The sequence below is a fragment of the Branchiostoma floridae genome, chromosome 2 (assembly GCF_000003815.2).
Source record: "Branchiostoma floridae strain S238N-H82 chromosome 2, Bfl_VNyyK, whole genome shotgun sequence".
NCBI classification, from domain to species: domain Eukaryota; kingdom Metazoa; phylum Chordata; class Leptocardii; order Amphioxiformes; family Branchiostomatidae; genus Branchiostoma; species Branchiostoma floridae.
The window spans coordinates 28,807,305-28,825,734 of NC_049980.1; the positions used below are offsets into that span (position 1 = coordinate 28,807,305).

At 41.3% G+C, this 18,430-nt stretch overlaps 1 protein-coding gene across 1 annotated transcript in view; it reads left to right on the forward strand.

The window, feature by feature from the left end:
• The window catches only part of LOC118410354 (small conductance calcium-activated potassium channel protein 2-like), a gene marked incomplete in the record, with an annotated part of 141,176 nt that overhangs the window by 119,198 nt on the left and 3,548 nt on the right, over positions 1–18,430 (forward strand). The window contains 6 exon segments of the mRNA XM_035812037.1: positions 6,221–6,362; positions 9,883–9,993; positions 12,695–12,816; positions 15,640–15,709; positions 16,356–16,424; positions 18,233–18,407. Coding sequence (XP_035667930.1) covers positions 6,221–6,362; positions 9,883–9,993; positions 12,695–12,816; positions 15,640–15,709; positions 16,356–16,424; positions 18,233–18,407 — 689 coding nt within the window.

Genomic DNA, 18,430 nt, shown 5'->3' on the forward strand with positions numbered 1-18,430 from the left:
TGTCTTGTTGAATGCAAGCAAGTCATCTGCGCAATTATTGAAATACACAAATGTTCAGCCGATATGTTTAAATCGCTTATCTTATAAACAACTATGTGATAGCATGTAACATCATGTAACATCAATGTGATAAAAGATCTCCCCTAACAGAATCTATATTATGTATTATGCATAGATTCCTTTTTGAAGTGTATAGTATGTTCTTTATTTTCTGTATATAATCTTCCCGCTAGAGCCCGGATGATGTTTGTGACAGATTCGGAAGGAAGAAAGCTTGTCTGCTGCTTTTTAAATATTCATGGAGAGGGCCGATCCTGCTTTTAAGAGCTAGAGTAGCCCGGGGCAGCTTAGAGGATGAAGGTTGTTGTTTATCCTTTAGCTACCCACCACTGCAACAGTAACAGCGATACATTACGTCTGTCTTTTGAGCCTTTATCAAATATCGATATCTCCCTTTGCATGGTACATGCACATATAACTCAGCAGCGGGCCGCCCTAACAAACCCGAAATCTATGGCTCAGTACAGTACTTTAACAACACATGTAAAGCGGAGTCAGGGATCAGCGCTCGTGAATGTACACGTACTTTTAAGATCTACATTTGATGTTGGCCACGCACAGATGGCGCCCATCCCATTTCCTTGCTGAATTCAGTTACAGTCGTAAACGTCCAGTTGCTAACCCCCTTTACGGCTTTTTATATTCCCATGAATCCCATCTCATCCCTGATAAATCCACATATAGAAGGGCATTCTTTGGAAACGATCTACCGTCTGCCCCCGAAGCCTGCGTTTGCCGTCCATTTTGATGATTCTGCCAGAGCATAGCCAGAAATGCGCCCCGTCAATCCTTCATGATTAATACACAGCAGCAGAGATCTCTTGCCCCTCTGTCCGGTTTATTTATAAAATGAAGCCTGGCATCCTTCTGTATATCTGTTTTGATACTGCTGCTCATAATTTTACCCCCCCCCCCCCCCCCCCCCATCGAGGCAAATGAGAACCGTTCGCCTAGGTGTATTTAACATGACGTCATTCATCCGGCGAAATAAAGATTACATCCTCGCTTGACGCAGTTTTTACTTCATCAGCACATCTTTTAAACAGTTGGGCGTGTAGACCACTAGCTATGTCGCAAATAGATACTATCGATCCGAAAGACTGAAGAGAAATTGTGGCTGTGGCTGACAGAAATGGAGAAAACGACAACGTAACGTTGTACGACATGTATGAAGTACAGGGAGACAACATCGCACCTGTTGGTGAAGACTGGAAGCCATGTTTGCTTCTTCGCCCATTACGTATTGGCATAGATTTTAGCAAAGACAAAGGTATGTTAAACGATGTATGTAACGCCATGGTATGTTCCTCTATATCAAAGGGATACGGGCACTGGTCTGGATTTCATTTCTAAGAAACAGGACATACTAAGGGTACTGCACCATATGAGGCACACTCTGCAGTGGGAGCATGTCACAGCCCAGTGTCACCCGCAAAGTGTGGACACGCATACAGATGCCCTTGATTGTAACGCGATATCCCCTCTATGAAGGGCCCCCTTAAAAAGCAATACATGGTCACTTCGGGAGACAGTGCTCAGCACTATCATTGTAGTTACAGTTAGCTGTAAACGCAGTGCTTAAGTTTGAAAATCACACGGCAGAATGCGCCGTTAGTTAACGACCATTTTCTCTCGCACGGCCTTTATTGGTGATCCAGTACTTCTGAATCTTATTAACGACAGCAAAACGTGATAAGAATATGCCTGCATCATCCATGTGGGTGTCTTTCACGATTCTGCACAGACGCGTGAACACGTCTTTATTGTATTCTATGCAACCTGTTTCACTGTAGGCCTAAATTCTATAGGCCTAAAGGTATATTACTATAATCAACTACCAGGGTGAGAAAAAATTATTACTTTTAAAACGGCAGAGCCTTTTATGCTGTATTCTCCCTGTGGGCGTGTGGAGCCTTTGAAATAATACAAGAAAATACGATTCTTTCATGTTCTTAACCAGTGATTAAGATCACACAATACCGACAGGGAGCAATTCCGACTTCATGGCAGTCATGAGCCTCGAGGGAGCGGTAAAAATTGAATGGGGAATATCATTTCATCTACCTTTTTGGAATATTCCTTATCGAAAATGCACCAGCTTTGCAGGTAGGAAGGTAATGCGCCGCCATAGATACGGGCATGACGAGGGCTGTTCATGGATGTGGAGGTTGGATCACGGTGTAACACGCCCTGAAATCGCTTGATGATCATCACGGCCTCCAATCTAAAGATTACCCGTGGATATACGACTTGCTGTATAATGTCTCCTACAGACGGTTTATCACTCATCAGCAAGCATGGACGCGTATCTTTATTGGTTAACCCCTGACTCCTACCATATCTTATAACATTTAAACCCATGGAATCTAAGTGAAATATCATTACTGAAAGAAACGTAAGATTCGCTGTTGTATATTTGATGCAAACGAAAGAAATATGAAAGACTGTCATCTCACTTTCCAAATAACTCGCCCAAGTACCTGTTGTTTGTCCCATTGCTCATGTGCTGTAATCGTAGAGGCAGTGGCTTCTTATCCACTGTGTCTCTGGAACGGTAGCAGACGACGGAGACCATCCCTCTCCTTCCACTGCCTTTTACTTCTCCTGCCAAAGTCAGGTACATTTTTTTACACCAAACTGGAGTGAGGGAAATCGTGTAAGGTGCAAGGAAGGGTACCATGACAGGATTCGAAGTCAGTCAGGTTCTGAGCCAAAAACATTGCAGTTACGTCACACGACCGCGCTAGACATGTGAATATAACAAAATTAGAGATATTTATCCCTATATTTTCATTATCAAACGATAAATGCTTCAAACATGCTTCAAACCTCGTCAAAGATATTGCTCTCGGCTCGCAGCACCATCAGTACAAGGCACATTTTTACCGGCCTCTTAAATTCTACGGGAGTGCTATACACATCGAATCAGCGTTAAGTGCACAGAGATAATTATGACGGAGTATTAGGGGCTCCATAAATTTGTTTTCACGCATTTGATACGATGTAAATGAAATTATGTTGGGAACAAATTGATTTTAGCAATTTTAGCCATTCTATACTCTGGAATACTTCAAATCTTACATAAGATTGCATAGATGCAACAATGAACAGTGTTCATCAAACAAAGAACAAACTTCCGGTATCCACAGACGTCAGATCGAACAATCTCAGAAGAAAAGAAAGTTCACAGTGCGATTATCGTCTAAAGTTTTTGAGCGGAAAATGATATTTCCAATTAAAGTACACGCCCGCCCTGATTTACTGCTACAAGACTTCCTCATAAATGTAAATGATGAGAATTCGCGGCAATCCCAGTGTGGGGCACCCGCTGCGCGTTCTGCCAGGTAGACCGTGAAATTGACATAGATACAGAAGCAGCATTTATCAATCGTATCTATTATATAAGCTTAAGAATAATTGCATGGGACTCTGAGATTGCAGGGAGGGATATAATAATTGGCTGGTGTTTGGGCCAAGCAGCCCCCCAAAGGGTAAAGCATGCAGATCGAAGCAGTCTTCGAACCCAATAGATTTGCTCTTTTTGCAGCCATTTTTTCTTCTTAAACTCCGATGTCAACCGCAACATGCTAGAAAAATGAATAAGACTCCATCGGGTCTTAGAAGACAATCTTAGCATATCGTAATCTATTGCTTTCCGATGGTTATTAGAGCGGTATAGTTAAGGGCATTTAGAATTTTTTGCGCATTTGGTGAACTTGATGAAGTGGCGACAGCGAGCCATTCCAATTTCTTCTTTTAATAAGGAGTTGATTCACAGATGCATTTTTCCGAAGCTGTAACATCATATTCATCACCCTTCTTAATACGCTTTGAAGCATTAAAGTCTCTCACACCATCTCTAAATCGCAGCACATTCATCTTCTGTTTATTTATCGAATAATGGAACAAAAAGTGATATCAGGCAATTTGTGACCACGTTCTGGTTGGGGGGGGGGGAAACAAATTCTCTTTTGTACTTCGCAAACTAAACGTATCGTGATGCAGTTGTACTCCTCCATCTAGTCTTAATAACAAGTACAGGGCATCTATTAAGACATGTACGCTCATTTAGAGTCTAAACTCGCGAAATAGGGAGTTGGTGTAACCTATATCTTAACCCTTTCTTCAAGTGTTTCTTCTTGTAGGCACGCCTGAGATGACTAATTTGATTGATATGCTGTCAACATAGTTTATCGAGTCCTAAAATGGCAAATTAGCCCAATTGGCGACGTTGGTGAAATGGCAAGAATGGATTTAGTTCATTCTACAAACCTCACTTGTGCATCATTTTGACCATTAACCAGGGATGTGTGAGGAATTTGCTACCTCCATAAAAAGGGGCATTAACTTTTGAGAACAGCTTTGGCCACACTCCCAGACTATGAGAGTAGTATGGACAGCATACATCGGTGCGACCAGAACCATTCGTCTCAGCTATCTTAATTCCACTGACCCCATTTCTCCAATATCCACTGCATCCAGGATGTGCTAATGGGTTCCAATCGATTTCTAAGCACGAACGTACATATTCCAGGTACTGCTTGCCTAACGAAGCCCAATTTCGTTTTAAATGCACGAACCTACGTCGCAACAGTCAGGCACATTATAGACTGTTTAGTGCTGAAAACCGTTCTGTTTGGTCAGGACTTAGTCTACGATTAGGTTTCACAGACACGGAAGAGGTTGCTTCCGTTGTCAGCAAAGGATCAGAGATTAGAAAACATCAACACACCCGTACTAGTTTGTTGAAGCCAGGATCCCTGTCGTAACCAAATCGTTATGTTCTATTTGGAGACATTCTGTATCCTAGCCACGTAGCCAACTTGCTAATGTATTGCTAAGCAACTGGAAATGAACGCCATAGCCAACGTCTTAGTAGATCTTTTAACGAGTGAGGAATCGCCATGCTTTTAGAATTAAAAAAACTCAGAATTTACAAAAAGAACATCAATGGAAAACTGGGCTCAGATATAGATATATCTAACTATCTTTAACTGGTGCCAACATTCGAGAATCCCCCACATCATCACCTGACAAGATTTTGATGGCATGATTGCCGTGCGTGGTACGATGGATGATTTCTTCAAGATCGTAAAAAAAAATCCACATACAGCATTGTTCTTGAAAAAAAAAACAGAAAACATAATCAAGTTGAAATGCTATGGAGCATCTAATTCATCACTGTGTAATACAGATTATTTGAATCGATCGATTTTAGGGCTTCAATATAACTAGACATAGTAACCTCGTATATGAGATGATGCATTGAAGCTGGTGATCTGGATTTTGTGGTAGTTTCAGTGACAACTGGCGTAATTGCAAGGGAGCTATGATCTATGCGATTTTAAGATGCAAGTGCACGAAAGAAAAAGTGAACAAAATTGACAGCAAAACCTTAAGATAACTAAATAAACCATACCGAGCGCCTAATTTGAGCATCCTTACCTCTCGAACCTTTGTTTGACTATCGAAACGTACTTCACAAGACCTATCCATTATGCCAACTTTCCATGCTAACGAATATTTTATAAAGAAGGAGATTTGCAATTAATTTTAAAGCTGAGTTATATTCTTCGCCTTGAAAGGCACAACATCTGCCCTTTCCAGAGCCTCCATGATCGCGAAAGCAATCTGGTTGGTGCAGATGGAACTGTACGGTGCTCTGCTTTCACACATGCTGCATTATTGAGATGCTGTTAGATAGATGACCTGGGGATTACGTCTTCGAATGTTTGAAGATACCAGGAAATCACCAATGAATACTTTTGAGGGTAAGCTGCATTCTAATGGAATAATCTGAGCAGGGAAGATTTGTCGATAAATCAATAGATCAAATGACGGATTGATCAACCTCACGTAGCTGGCAATGGATCGCTGTAACATCGGGGGAAATGAAACTAAAAGACATGCGTGTACCGATCATAAATCAAGAACAAGCTTCTTTGGTCGTGAACATTTTATTCTTTCTTTCTTGAAAATCTAAATTCATGGCAAACCCGAAATATTGTCACTGGCCATACTTTTGCTGGCAGAAGCATCCTCAAAACCTCTGTACATACAGCATGCATACACCGATGCAGTGGCCATGAAATGGCCCCAACAACTTAGCTTGTTTTCGGCAACATCGGAGCAAATCGACTAACAGAAATTTGTTTTCCAGGTATCATGATCAGAGTGATTTGAATAGTAACTTCTTGAACGCCATGTGGCTGGTAGCGATTACCTTCCTAACCGTGGGGTACGGGGACATGGTACCCAACACCTACTGTGGGCGTGGCATCGCTCTTATTACAGGCATTATGGTATTTTATTCCGTTCTATTTTCTCACACTTATGCTATGCAATGTATGCATACAGGTATCATGACAACGGTGGTATCTTTAACTTCTTAAACTCCATGTGGTGGGTAGCGATTACCTTTCTGGCCGTGGGGTACGGGGACATGGTACCCAACACCTACTGTGGGCGTGGCATCGCTCTAATAGCAGGGATTATGGTATTTCATTACGTTTTATATTATAAACGGTGCATATTGTGTGATGAAAAAATTGTTGTTTCGACGTAAAATTGCGTTTTGATGCGTCTGTGCATGTGTTTCTCGTTTGGCGAAGTATCGTGTTTTGTTCTCGACATCACTGTATACATATATCTATATAAATGTTTATATGTATATGAATATATATTCATGCTTGGTCTCTAGACACTGTATATTTATTATTGTTTTGTTAGTCACTTCATACACGTGACCAGAGTTTCATTTACCATTTTACCATCAATGTAATAGATGAAAGAGCACTGTTTCGGTCCAAACTTGCACATACGTTTTGCCAAATTGATTACGGTGTCTTCAGAGAATTTATTACTTTTCGCCTTTCGCATAAGAACACTAATTGTCGTAATGTGTTTGTTTTATGCCGTGTAATTTGTATCCGTGGTGGATTTATTGTATCACAAAACGTCACACTGTATGTACATGTACATGTACATGGTTTTGTACCCTTAATTAACGATCACCAGTAACTACAGTGTGGAAATAATCGCACCAATTTCTATTGACACATGTCTTGTAGTTCACCAATAATCAATGACCTTAATTTTTCTACGCTGCACCTCCTCGTGTGGCCTGACTTCGGGAAATTCATGCAAATTTATGCTAATATCTATCTCAAAAAAAGTAAATCTTTTTTTATTTGATTCATTAACAAAAAATATTTTGTGTGCATAGTTGATTTTTTTTATTTGCTTTGTTAAAAAATGTTTTGTTAAAAGACAAATTCGAAGTTTCCCGATGTCTGGCCTTCTTTCACTACCCCAGCTTGCACTGGCCCCGAAGCCGGCGCACTATCATCATCATCATCATGGCCGCATGCTTCTCATTTACGTATTGCACCGACAGGGGACGACCGACCCCGCCCAACAAACCGACTTCCCTATGGACACTCACAGTCCGTAATAAAGAAACGTCCACTTCAATCGCCTCTTTAATCAGAGGTCGACGCGGCAGAACGACTCCCGATCAATTCGTGCTGCACTTCGGCGCACTCCGGAAAACAAATGAGAAGTCGGATTCAGATTGGTGACCGGTGAACGGCCAAATATCAGTCCGTCTCTCCCTTCCAGGGTTTTCACGCGATCTTACCCTAAAAACAAATACCGATGAAACCCTTTTGGACACGTGTCTATTAAGTGCACTGATAAAGCCCGCGCAGTGTGTCGGCAGGCGTTCGGCTTGGCAGAGGATGCATTGAAATATATGGCAATGAGTATTTCCTTTAGATACCGTTATCGATGCAAAATGGCAAACATTCATGTACGTTTAGGCTTCATAAAATGTGTTTTAAAAATGCTATTTTTCGGCAATTTTGTGAACTTGGTTCCGGGTTGATATACGTGTGCTGGATCCTCGTGATGCGGAACATCCGACAGATTCTTTCAAAGTCTGAAAAACCATGTCCTGTTTTGTAAGATATGGGCTTCAGAAAAGAATACGCCTTTTTCATTAAGTTCAATGACAGTGCATCTAAAACCTCTCTTGAAATAGTCAAATATCACTGGAATCTGTTCATCGACTCGCGTGGATGAATTCTAATCTAGGTAGATAACAGATGTAGTGTCTGATAACTATTCAGCCCATCACCATAGCAAGTGGTTCATCATTTCTTCCTACGTCAAAACGATTGATCAAAGACAAGGCCGATCGATTTCATATCTGCATATCTAGTATCAAAACCAAAGATTCTAGATTTTTTTCATACACGGACTCATCACTTTCCTAAAGCCAAATGAACAGTTTTTGCTCGTATCTTGATGTGATCGATGCCACCATCTTTGGATAAACTAGCCAGCCCGATCTCCCCCAACCATTAGGTTAGCAACGATTCCCTCCGCGGATGCAAATGAAAATAGACGGTGGCGTCTCACTGATGGCGCGCGTGGTCGTGAGAGGCCATCCGGGTCGGGCCGCGTACGTGCCCGGCGCGCCTGCTGACCCGCACCGCGTGAGAACACAAGTACATCACCCCGCCGAGTCGACACTAATGCACCCACAGTAAATTGGTTCGGTGCATTAGGACCCAAGCGCCTATATTACTCAGCACCTCTGTCTGCCCAGAACGCTAGTTCCCGACTCTCTGCCGTCACAGATGGAAAAATTTTACGTCATTTCGCAAATGGATGTCAGCTTACGTCACCTTCGCTGGTGGATTAAGCTCTATATAAGAGAGACCCGATCATATTAACAAAACCCTGTTGGTGCCCCATGTTTGAGCCCGGTAGTATTGACAAGATATCATCAAGACAAATTGTCGATGCATGACAGAAATTAAGACTGCTTATTCATTACTCAAGGCTGGCATGCCACTGTATGTTTGCATCTACCAAAAGCAGAAAGCTTCAGCATTCATGGAAAAAAAGGTGATCCATTCTTTTCTCTACATGCTCATCTTCATCTAATCCCTACGATACTAATACGCAAAAAGCTTCAATCATCATTGTAACAGCTAACACAGTTCATACAATACTTCGGATCGAAGTCTGAAAAATTCGATCAACAGTTATAAAGCGTAAGAAAAGAATGTTTGTTAGCAATATGGTTGCCAAATCTCTTTTTTTTTTATTTCGCATATCTCGCCTAGATCTCATCAAACATTCGCACCGATCTAACAACGTCACAAACATCACTTGCATTTCTAAAAAAAATCAATAGATATCACAACTAATTCATTTTCATCAGCATTCCGACCCATGTGCATACTCTCTTAGCATCCTCATTAATTGTAACCGGTTGTGTAACCAAAATAGGAACAGAATGTCCTTTTATTCGTTTCCGAAATACATCATTTTTTTTATCATACTCTTTACGCAAAATTTACTGTCAATCAGGAAAACAGAAACGGGAAGGAAAAACCAAAATCTCTCTCGCGACCCCGCGTCCACATGAAAGGTCCTCGTCCCAACCACACGTCCGCATCATATGTTGCAATGTCATGAATTGCATGCATGTACTGTGTATAGATCATTGCTAATCCCATCACCGAATGTTTGCTGTCGCAATGACCAATCTTCATTGCCCCCCTCCCAATCACCAAGAGTTCATCATCTATGCAACCGAATCTCCATTCTGCTGCCTTGCTAAACCTCTGCACTGACTATCCAGCGTTAGACGTATTTATCTGACTTACATATCAACAGAACTCAAAAGCCCAACTCCTAGCGCCCACTTTCCTTCATTCAATCCATGCACGCCCCTTCCTCGTACCATGGCCTTCCCACGTCCTTAGTCTGATTTCTACGTCTGTTCCTGTGTTCCCTACAACTTCACAGGGAGCCGGTTGTACAGCTTTAGTGGTAGCTGTCATAGCGCGGAAGCTGGAGCTCACCCGCGCCGAAAAACACGTTCACAATTTCATGATGGACACACAGTTAACAAAAAGGGTAAGTGCGGTTCATATTCAATTTAGTGTTCCAGTACATTATGGTCTTGCCATGTGACGTTTGGTCTTGCAGCTGTCCATCTGATGAGGTTTTCGAGGGGTGCCTTATGTCCCTTTTCCACTTGGACGGCGCTCTCAGATCACTCAACTTTGTGTGTTTTCTTGGCATCTCAGTCGCACTTCTACGTTCTGTATGATATACCCAGTGTGAAAACGAAGGTTACAAATATCATATTTAGGTCGCAGTGAGTGCGCAGCGGTCAAACGTCAGCCTCTTCAGCATTCTTATCCTGTCGACGGCGACATACTAGCGGCTGCCAAATACTCAAATAACAAACACAAAGCTAGTTGTTTCCGCAGTGCCGAGTCTACGTTGTATGTACAGTTGGTAAAACAAATCTGAAAAACGTGCTCGGCATTGAGATATGCCCAACTGAGTACACATTGTATCTATGTGTATTCAGACGGCGGTATCTATTAAAAGCTGTTGCTAGCTGTTGTTACAGATGTCCTATGTCCATTAAAACCAAGCCGACTCAGAGACAGTGCTTATCCGTTTGAGACAAAAACATTCAATCTGCGTGGGGAGAGTAACAGTCAGAAATAAGATACAGTATTAACATAATTGAATGATACACCCGTCTCGTTAACTAACATAAAATATAAGTTTTAGATAGAACATTTCATAATCAAATCATGCAAATTAAAAAAGGTGGTCAATATAATAAGGCAGCTAAAACGTGACAGATCATGAGAATGAATTGGCAGCAGCACTGCAGCGGTGATGAAATTCTATTTCTACATCATATGAGTGGTCCACGAACAGCTGACACATTCTTCCCATCTCTGCATCATTCAACACTTCATAGTCACTAATTAGCATGGAACCCGCTGCCTTCTACGACTATCGATGATCCTAAGTAAACATTCAGTTGCAGTAATATAATGAAGATTGCCCCCCCTAAATATAGCATTTACAGTCAAACCTGCCCGAGCGACCACCTCTTCTCAGCGACCACCTGGCCAATTCGACCGCTTTTTCTCGGTCCCGATTTTTTTTGCCATTGACGTAAGCATTAAGTAACCTTTTCTCAACGACCACCTGGCCAACGCGACCGCGACCGGCCCAAATTGGGACCCATAACGACCGCATCATTTTCAAAATTGAGGTTTTCATCGAATTTTTAAAGATAACTAGCACGATTCTTTGCCGAAAATCGGCCAGTTTGCGTCGGACTTTGACTGCCTTTACGATGTTATGTTTAGAATAGATAAATATGGCGGCGGTCAATGGGTGGGTCAATGTCTACTGTAATATGGGACCATATGGGAGGAAATTTCGTTGTAAGAAAATCCGAATTTAGTTGTTACAAAAGTTTAAAAAAAAATCTATATCATTATAAAGTGAACGAATGCTGAAACGTTTATAGCCTCATACTTTTTTAAGAAAATATGTGTAGCTCATACCTTTTTAAGAAAGATCTGTGTGAGTGCTTGTGTCCAACTGAACTGTACATTCACCCGTGGGTAAGTACGCTATCGGGACGTACCGGGCATCGAATTCGAAAGGTGCACAGTAGTTATTTCAGATACGGCGATCAAGAACACGACGCATAAAGGCTTGTATGGTAAATGACAGCATCAAAGTTCCCTTACTGTCTAAAACGTTAGTGTACAAATATTGAGCTTTAAAACGCTTCTTTGCGCACGTGCAGTGTGCTTGCTATTTGCCATTTAACACAACAGAAACCATTTATACTTTGCATCGGGCATGTTTTGAGTCGATACTCTTCTCAGCGACCACCTGTCCAAATCGACCGTTTTTGCCCGGTCCCCCGGGTGGTCGTCTTGGGCAGGTTTGACTGTACTATAAATAAAATTCATCATGGTCCTAATTAATACTCTCCTTGAAATAGCTACGATCTGGTGGTATTTGTTGTCCTACAAATGCCAATCATTTATGTTCGCAATGCCATTATACAGGGCCAATGAAAACAGATTTAAGAACTGTCAGCCGGTTTACTGCTGCCTATGTTTTATGTAGAACTGGTACCTAGATTTTCCGCTGGACTAAGCTCGTAGACAAAGTATTCAAAACCAGTCCCATTTAACATTGCACTACGTGTTTATTGGAGAAAAGATGCAATCTTATAATAAATATATAATACATGCTGGCTAACGAACACACTATTGATTATGGTCGACCTGTATCGACAAAGTATCAAGAAAATCAATCTTTTGTCTTCTTTCTGGACATTATCAATAACCCTGGAATTAAAGACCTGGTTAAACATGTTAATAAGAAATTAGCTATGCTTAGATTTTTGGTGTGTTCTTGATTCATAAAAATGTGTGTCAACGTATGTATACAATGATCATGCAATGTACATGTATGTTAGTGTTAAAAACATGCCAAAGCTTACTCTCTGGCTGCCAACGGCCAGAAAGAAAGCTGAACTGCGAATAGATAAAATCATTATTAAAATATTTGTTGGCATTGCTTCAACCGGAAGCAAAACACTTTCAGTCTATGCAGTCAAAGCATACAATTTTCTTTGAGGTGGCCAAATGGTTCTTGGCAGACCTTTGGGTTGTCTGTCCAGTTCTGATTGGCCTGTAAACTACTCTGCTAGCTGTGGAACTCCTCCAGCAGCTAAACGTGTCTTATTTTTGTTGTCACTTATATGTCTGTTTTCTTGCAGATAAAAAACGCGGCAGCGAACGTGCTTCGAGAAACGTGGCTTATTTACAAGTACAGAAAACTGGATAGAAATCATGCCAAAATAAGAACACATCAAAGAAAGTTCCTTCAAGCCATCCACCAGTGAGTAGCCTACTCTTGCTTCTGGTTTTGCATTGTATCATACCAATAGAATGCATTGTTTGAAGAGCCTGACTTCTCTATTGTTTTCCTCACCATTATAAGGCAATGATTATGTATTGTATGACACTTGTGAAAGACACCCAGATAACGTTAAGGGAGTAATATACGCTAAAGAATATCCTACATATCATAAACGCAGTTTGTAGGCTTATCTGTGCGGCATCCCCATCTTGCTGTGCCAGTGATGCATTTGGCTATCCGCCAAATTATACAGCATTATGCATTTTCTCATAAGAGCACACAGTCAGAAGTCTTCATTGTAATTGCAAGAAGGCCATGGCTGAGATCCTTATAATCAGCAGATACCGATGTATTTTGCAATGCCGTGATGGAAGATATGGACAGGCAGATTCTCCTCGCCGTAGTCATACCACAGCCCTACTAAAAAAACAAGTTGTAAGGCAATACTGACTATGCTGCAAAGGCTTAGAATATGAATGCACATAAAAGAAAGTTGAGTCAAGTTGATTGACATATACATACATCCTATAGATAGACAGCAAATTTCGCGACAAAAATACCTCGACAGCTCATCAAAATACACCATTACCCAAGTATGCACATTTACAGCTTGCATTTCCACGACAATGACGTGGTAAAAATACCATTAAGTGCTCAAACCTTTCATCCGAATAATTTCATGGTGAATTTGCCATTTGAAACTTGTTCCGGCATGATCACTTCGTTACTGGCACCTTCATGTCTTCAATCGTTCAGCTTTAGACATTCTCAACATCTAACGCGTGTACAATCAACATCCAATTTTGTACGATGGTATCCCAAAGCTATGATAAGAACTTGGCTGCATGGTGTGATCCTGTTGATTTAACACATTTATTATATAGTCTTTTCTTTCAATTCAGCATCTCAACAAACCCCCAGAGAGCCGTAACTGTCTCTTGTGTTAAAAGAGCACAAATGCCGAACAACCATGATTTCCCATTGCAGTAATCGTGCATCCGCAATTAGAACAGAAAATGGATGGATTCCGCGCCTGTAATAAAATCTTAGTCGTTTCGGTAGTGTTAAGAGCATCGTGAGGAACGCGGGTCCACCCACGCAAAAGTAATGGGCGTCGCTGTATCTCGTCGTAACTACAGATACGGTTATTTTCTACTGGTTTGCAGTAAATTGCTTGTAATGGCTTACAAAGGAAGGCGCTATTCGGAATTACAATTGGCGTACATGTGAGCCGCTGAGGCCTTAAGTGAGACAGTTCAAGGTTTGGTTTGGTTTGGTTTATTTAGATCTCCATTGGTGAAATACACTAGTCTTCCTGGAGTCCACGTTATAGATATGCGTTAGTTGCATTGTAGACATGTGCACCAGCAACTTGGCACTAAAGAATACAGGTAATTATCACTACTCACCGGCACACACAAAAAGAATAAGGCAGACGTGGCTTTATGAATAGGATTATATTCTTTTCTATGTATAAATCTAAGAACATTTGCCATAATTCCACTGCTGAGATGGTACTTTAATTATAAAACACATTGTAGCCAAAATGGAGGCTTACCATACCGAAAGATGTTGATGATCTCATCATAATGTTGTTTTATTGTTTACCAATGTTTGTTAATGATGATGATGATTGTTGCATGCCTGTATGTATATGTGGATGTCAAATAGTATTTTGCAATCAGAAGCTGTCCTTCTGATACTGTCGCGTACATCAGAAGGTCCTTAGCTATAGACGAGACAAGACAATATTAGACAATACCAGAAAGGCAATATTTTCGCAAAAATTCCGAATGTTCTCCCCGTAGCCTTTGTCAAGCTACTCGCACACAATATTAGGCTCGCTCTGTAGCATTTTGTGTGATCAAAAAAGAAGTACATGTATTTATTGCTTATTGTTTATTGAGATTTGTGTTTTGGACCAATTCATTAAGAGGGTTCTACTTTACAATTAGGCTCGCCGTAGAGTATTGTGTGCGAGTAAAGAGAAATGCTCATATTTACAGTAACAGCTAATATTCAGCCTAAGCTCTGATTGGCTACAGGTGGAAGAAGAAGAAATAAAAAGGACACACCAGCAAAAACAATATGTTTCCCTACCGGGGAAAGCTTAATTACCATTATTCTGTCTTGCGCTGTTCTCTTTCCTGTCCTCTATTCTGTCATCTCCATGCCATTCCATCAACACTAATCTTCACTTCTGTTTTGAATGCTGACCACGAAAGGTTGCAACGGTAGGATGTGGACCCGGCGCTTATTATTCGACGTTTTTCGCTGCCTTTTCTTCACTGTAATGTTTATGACATACTATTTGCTGGTCAGAAAATTACATCTAGGTAGGCGGGGGGATACAATGGATAGGAGTGAAGAAAGGAAGGGAGGGAAGAAGTGAGCTGAACATCGCTCATTCTACAACTAAGCCCCTAGAACAACCAACACTAACACTTTCCATCTTAGACTTTGGGGACCACAGACGTATTGCGTAAACGTTATGTTTGCAAATCTCTTAATTTAAGATCTTATTTCTGCATGCTTCTTCGTTCTCTCTCATGCATGCCATACGACGGAAATTATTCTGTATGTACGGCATACAGTAGTTATGCGCAGGCACATTGTACTAACCACCCCCACATCATCCACTATTTTCTCCCAACATCCTTCCATCCAGCCTACTGCAATCCACCCCCACTGACGTTGGCAAGTGAAGAAATGACCATATAATCTACGCAACCATCACAGAAGTGATGACAACTGCTCAAACATGTACCTTTTGGTCAACAATGGTGTGTTTCTCTGTTGCAGGCTCCGAAGAGTAAAAATGGAGAAAAGAAAATTGTCGGACCAAGCCAACACGCTCGTGGATCTTGCAAAGGTAAGACACACTTCAATACATTGGGTATTACACTCACTTCCTAAGTTGGAGGCTTGTATTTGTTAATGGCCTTTCGAATGGGCAAGGATGTACGACTGTGATTTGTCTAACATGAATAATTGGTATTCATCATCAATATGGGAACATTGAACACTTTTATATCTAAACAAATAGTGCATGTATTGAACATTTCACTATGCATTATTCATTCAGCTATCGCTATATTTGCTAGTTTGAACAAACCTTTGCACCACGTCCTGATTTATGTCTATCTTTATGTCTACCTTTTTGCACAGTAGTGGCAATGAAATAGAGGCGTCATTTGATCTTTTTCAATGCACAGTCGTCGGCTTTTTTCGCAATAAAGTCTGTCGTTGTGTTTTCAACAGACATGCAATCGTCCACCTTAGGCTATCCATTCCCCGGTTTGAGTACAAAGTGAAAACTTAACGGAAACAGTCCACCATTTATGGAAACTAAATTTATTCAGATTATGTCTGTATATATCCTAACCGTCTTTGCAAGTCTGGTGAAAATGCGGCCTTTGATGCACGTATCAAACATTGTTGAGCCTAACAACTTTCACGCCTCTGACAAATTTTTCCCCTTATTTTGTTATTTCTCTCATCTTCTCGGTTGTTTGCAGAACCCGTTCGACTCAGATGAAAATCAAATGACGGCCTTCATTACCGTGCCTCATATAGAGTTCTTTCAGGTGTGCTTGCATGGGTGTGGAGTGGAAAACGCTCGTTGTGTTTGCTTCAGTTTCTATACTTGTTTATTTTCCTGTGAGACGTTGAATAGCCCCTTTGCTTTTATCCTTCCACCTCAACCCACACCTTCCACAAAATGGCGGTGGAAGCTATTCCAAATCACGCAGAATCTGAACTCACGCGAGCTTTCACAAGAAAACGACTACCGTCTCATATGATCAAGACTTGAATTCAATTTGTAGCAGACAAATATATTTCGTACATTAACCAGTAGTAGCTTTCTATGACCCACGTGTATTGTCTCCCTACAATTTCAGTCAATCAAAGGAAATTACTGATACAAAGGCAAATATGGCCCAAGCTGCATTATAATAGTTATGATAAATGGGTTCCTATCTGTAACTTGGAAAAAAAAACTAATGTAATCCACATTAGAGTCTTACAACACAAAACCAATGTGAAAGCTTGGGTGAACTCAAAATTTTAGTGATCGGGGATACCACCTTGTCGTGGAATTGAATATTTCAATTGAAAACTCAGCGTTACCAAAGTAGCCTCTGGACAAATTGCATAATGGGCTCTTCAATATTCTCTGTGCGTCCGTCCACTCGTACACCGTCCAGCCTCCGCTGCTGCTTCTGCGCGTTGATGCTCCCCTAGCCTGTAGCTCCTCGTCTGACTGCTAGGGCGTGTCGTCACGCTGGTGCTGGAGCTTCCAAATCCGCTGGGAACACTTACTTGCAAAGTTTCGAAACTCTTATCGTTTCAACAGAAGGCTGTCAATTTCACGGATCTACAATGAAATAAATTGAAACAGTATCATGATGTCAAAAATGCACTTCGTGTAGCTTAAACGCAAGATAGCTCGACCATATTCTCGATTGGGTTGAGCTAGCTTCCATAGGCGCCCAGATAGCCCTGAATCAGACGGGAAGCGAGTATATAATCTTGGCACATATCACAGTTACGTCTGCCAGGCACTCCTAAAGTACAGATTGGTTCCATATCTCGATGATCTGCTTGCTGCTTTCTGTTTCAGCTTTGCTCTCATCGAGCTTTGCTTTCGCTGGATATCTTATAGTGAAGAACTACTCACAGTGTTTTCAATTTCGATGTCATGCTTTCCACGATCAATACTCATCTGAACAGCTCTCCTATGGGCCTTTGAAGGGGTTGAACATTTGAGGGCGCTCAGACAAGAGTATCTTGTATATTATGGTTTCAAAATGGCCATATATGGCTCAACTCAGTTATGAAATTGCATAGTTTCTGTTTTCACAATCGATACGTTGCATACGTATGCATATTCAGGTATACTCATTAACGGTCCACTTCACATTTCTGTTTTTTGATTCTACACAAAGACGTGCTTCATAGGCGACTAGCTTCAAACTCATCCGAGTTATCTTGTCTTCAGGTCCTTCGTCTACTTGTGGCAGTGGCTGCACTTTTCCGGCACAGCTTGTGTTGTTGTGCTGTGCGCATGTGATGAAATGTGACGTGACTGTTGTAGTAGCAAAGACCGCTCTGTGTCTCCTTTATTTTATCTCGGCATTGTGCCATAGGTCAAATACAACTCGTTAAGGAAAGCATCTTAGAATAGAAGTAAAAAAAAGCTAAAAAGCTAATTGTTTCATCGAACCAAAATATAGACAATCGATGTATACTCAGTCTGGAAGGTTTGTTGCATTACCTGTTCATAAGTTGTAGAGAAGATATAGGACATTTTTTTTTCTCCTTGGACCTCGTTTATGATCGCTCCAAGTTCTTTGCGGTGCATAATGGTCCCGTATCACATTCTCTGTTACAGACGCAGTCGACAATGTATGACTTGGTAACAGAGCTGCACTCCAACAACCAGACCGTGGAAGAACGGGTGGAAAGGATCGAGAAAAGACTGGATGATCTTCAAGCTGTCATGATGCAATTGCCTGACCAGTTAGCCCGCATGATCGCAACCACGCACGCGCACTCTCCTCACCTCCAAACCCCCCTCGGCGCCACCTCG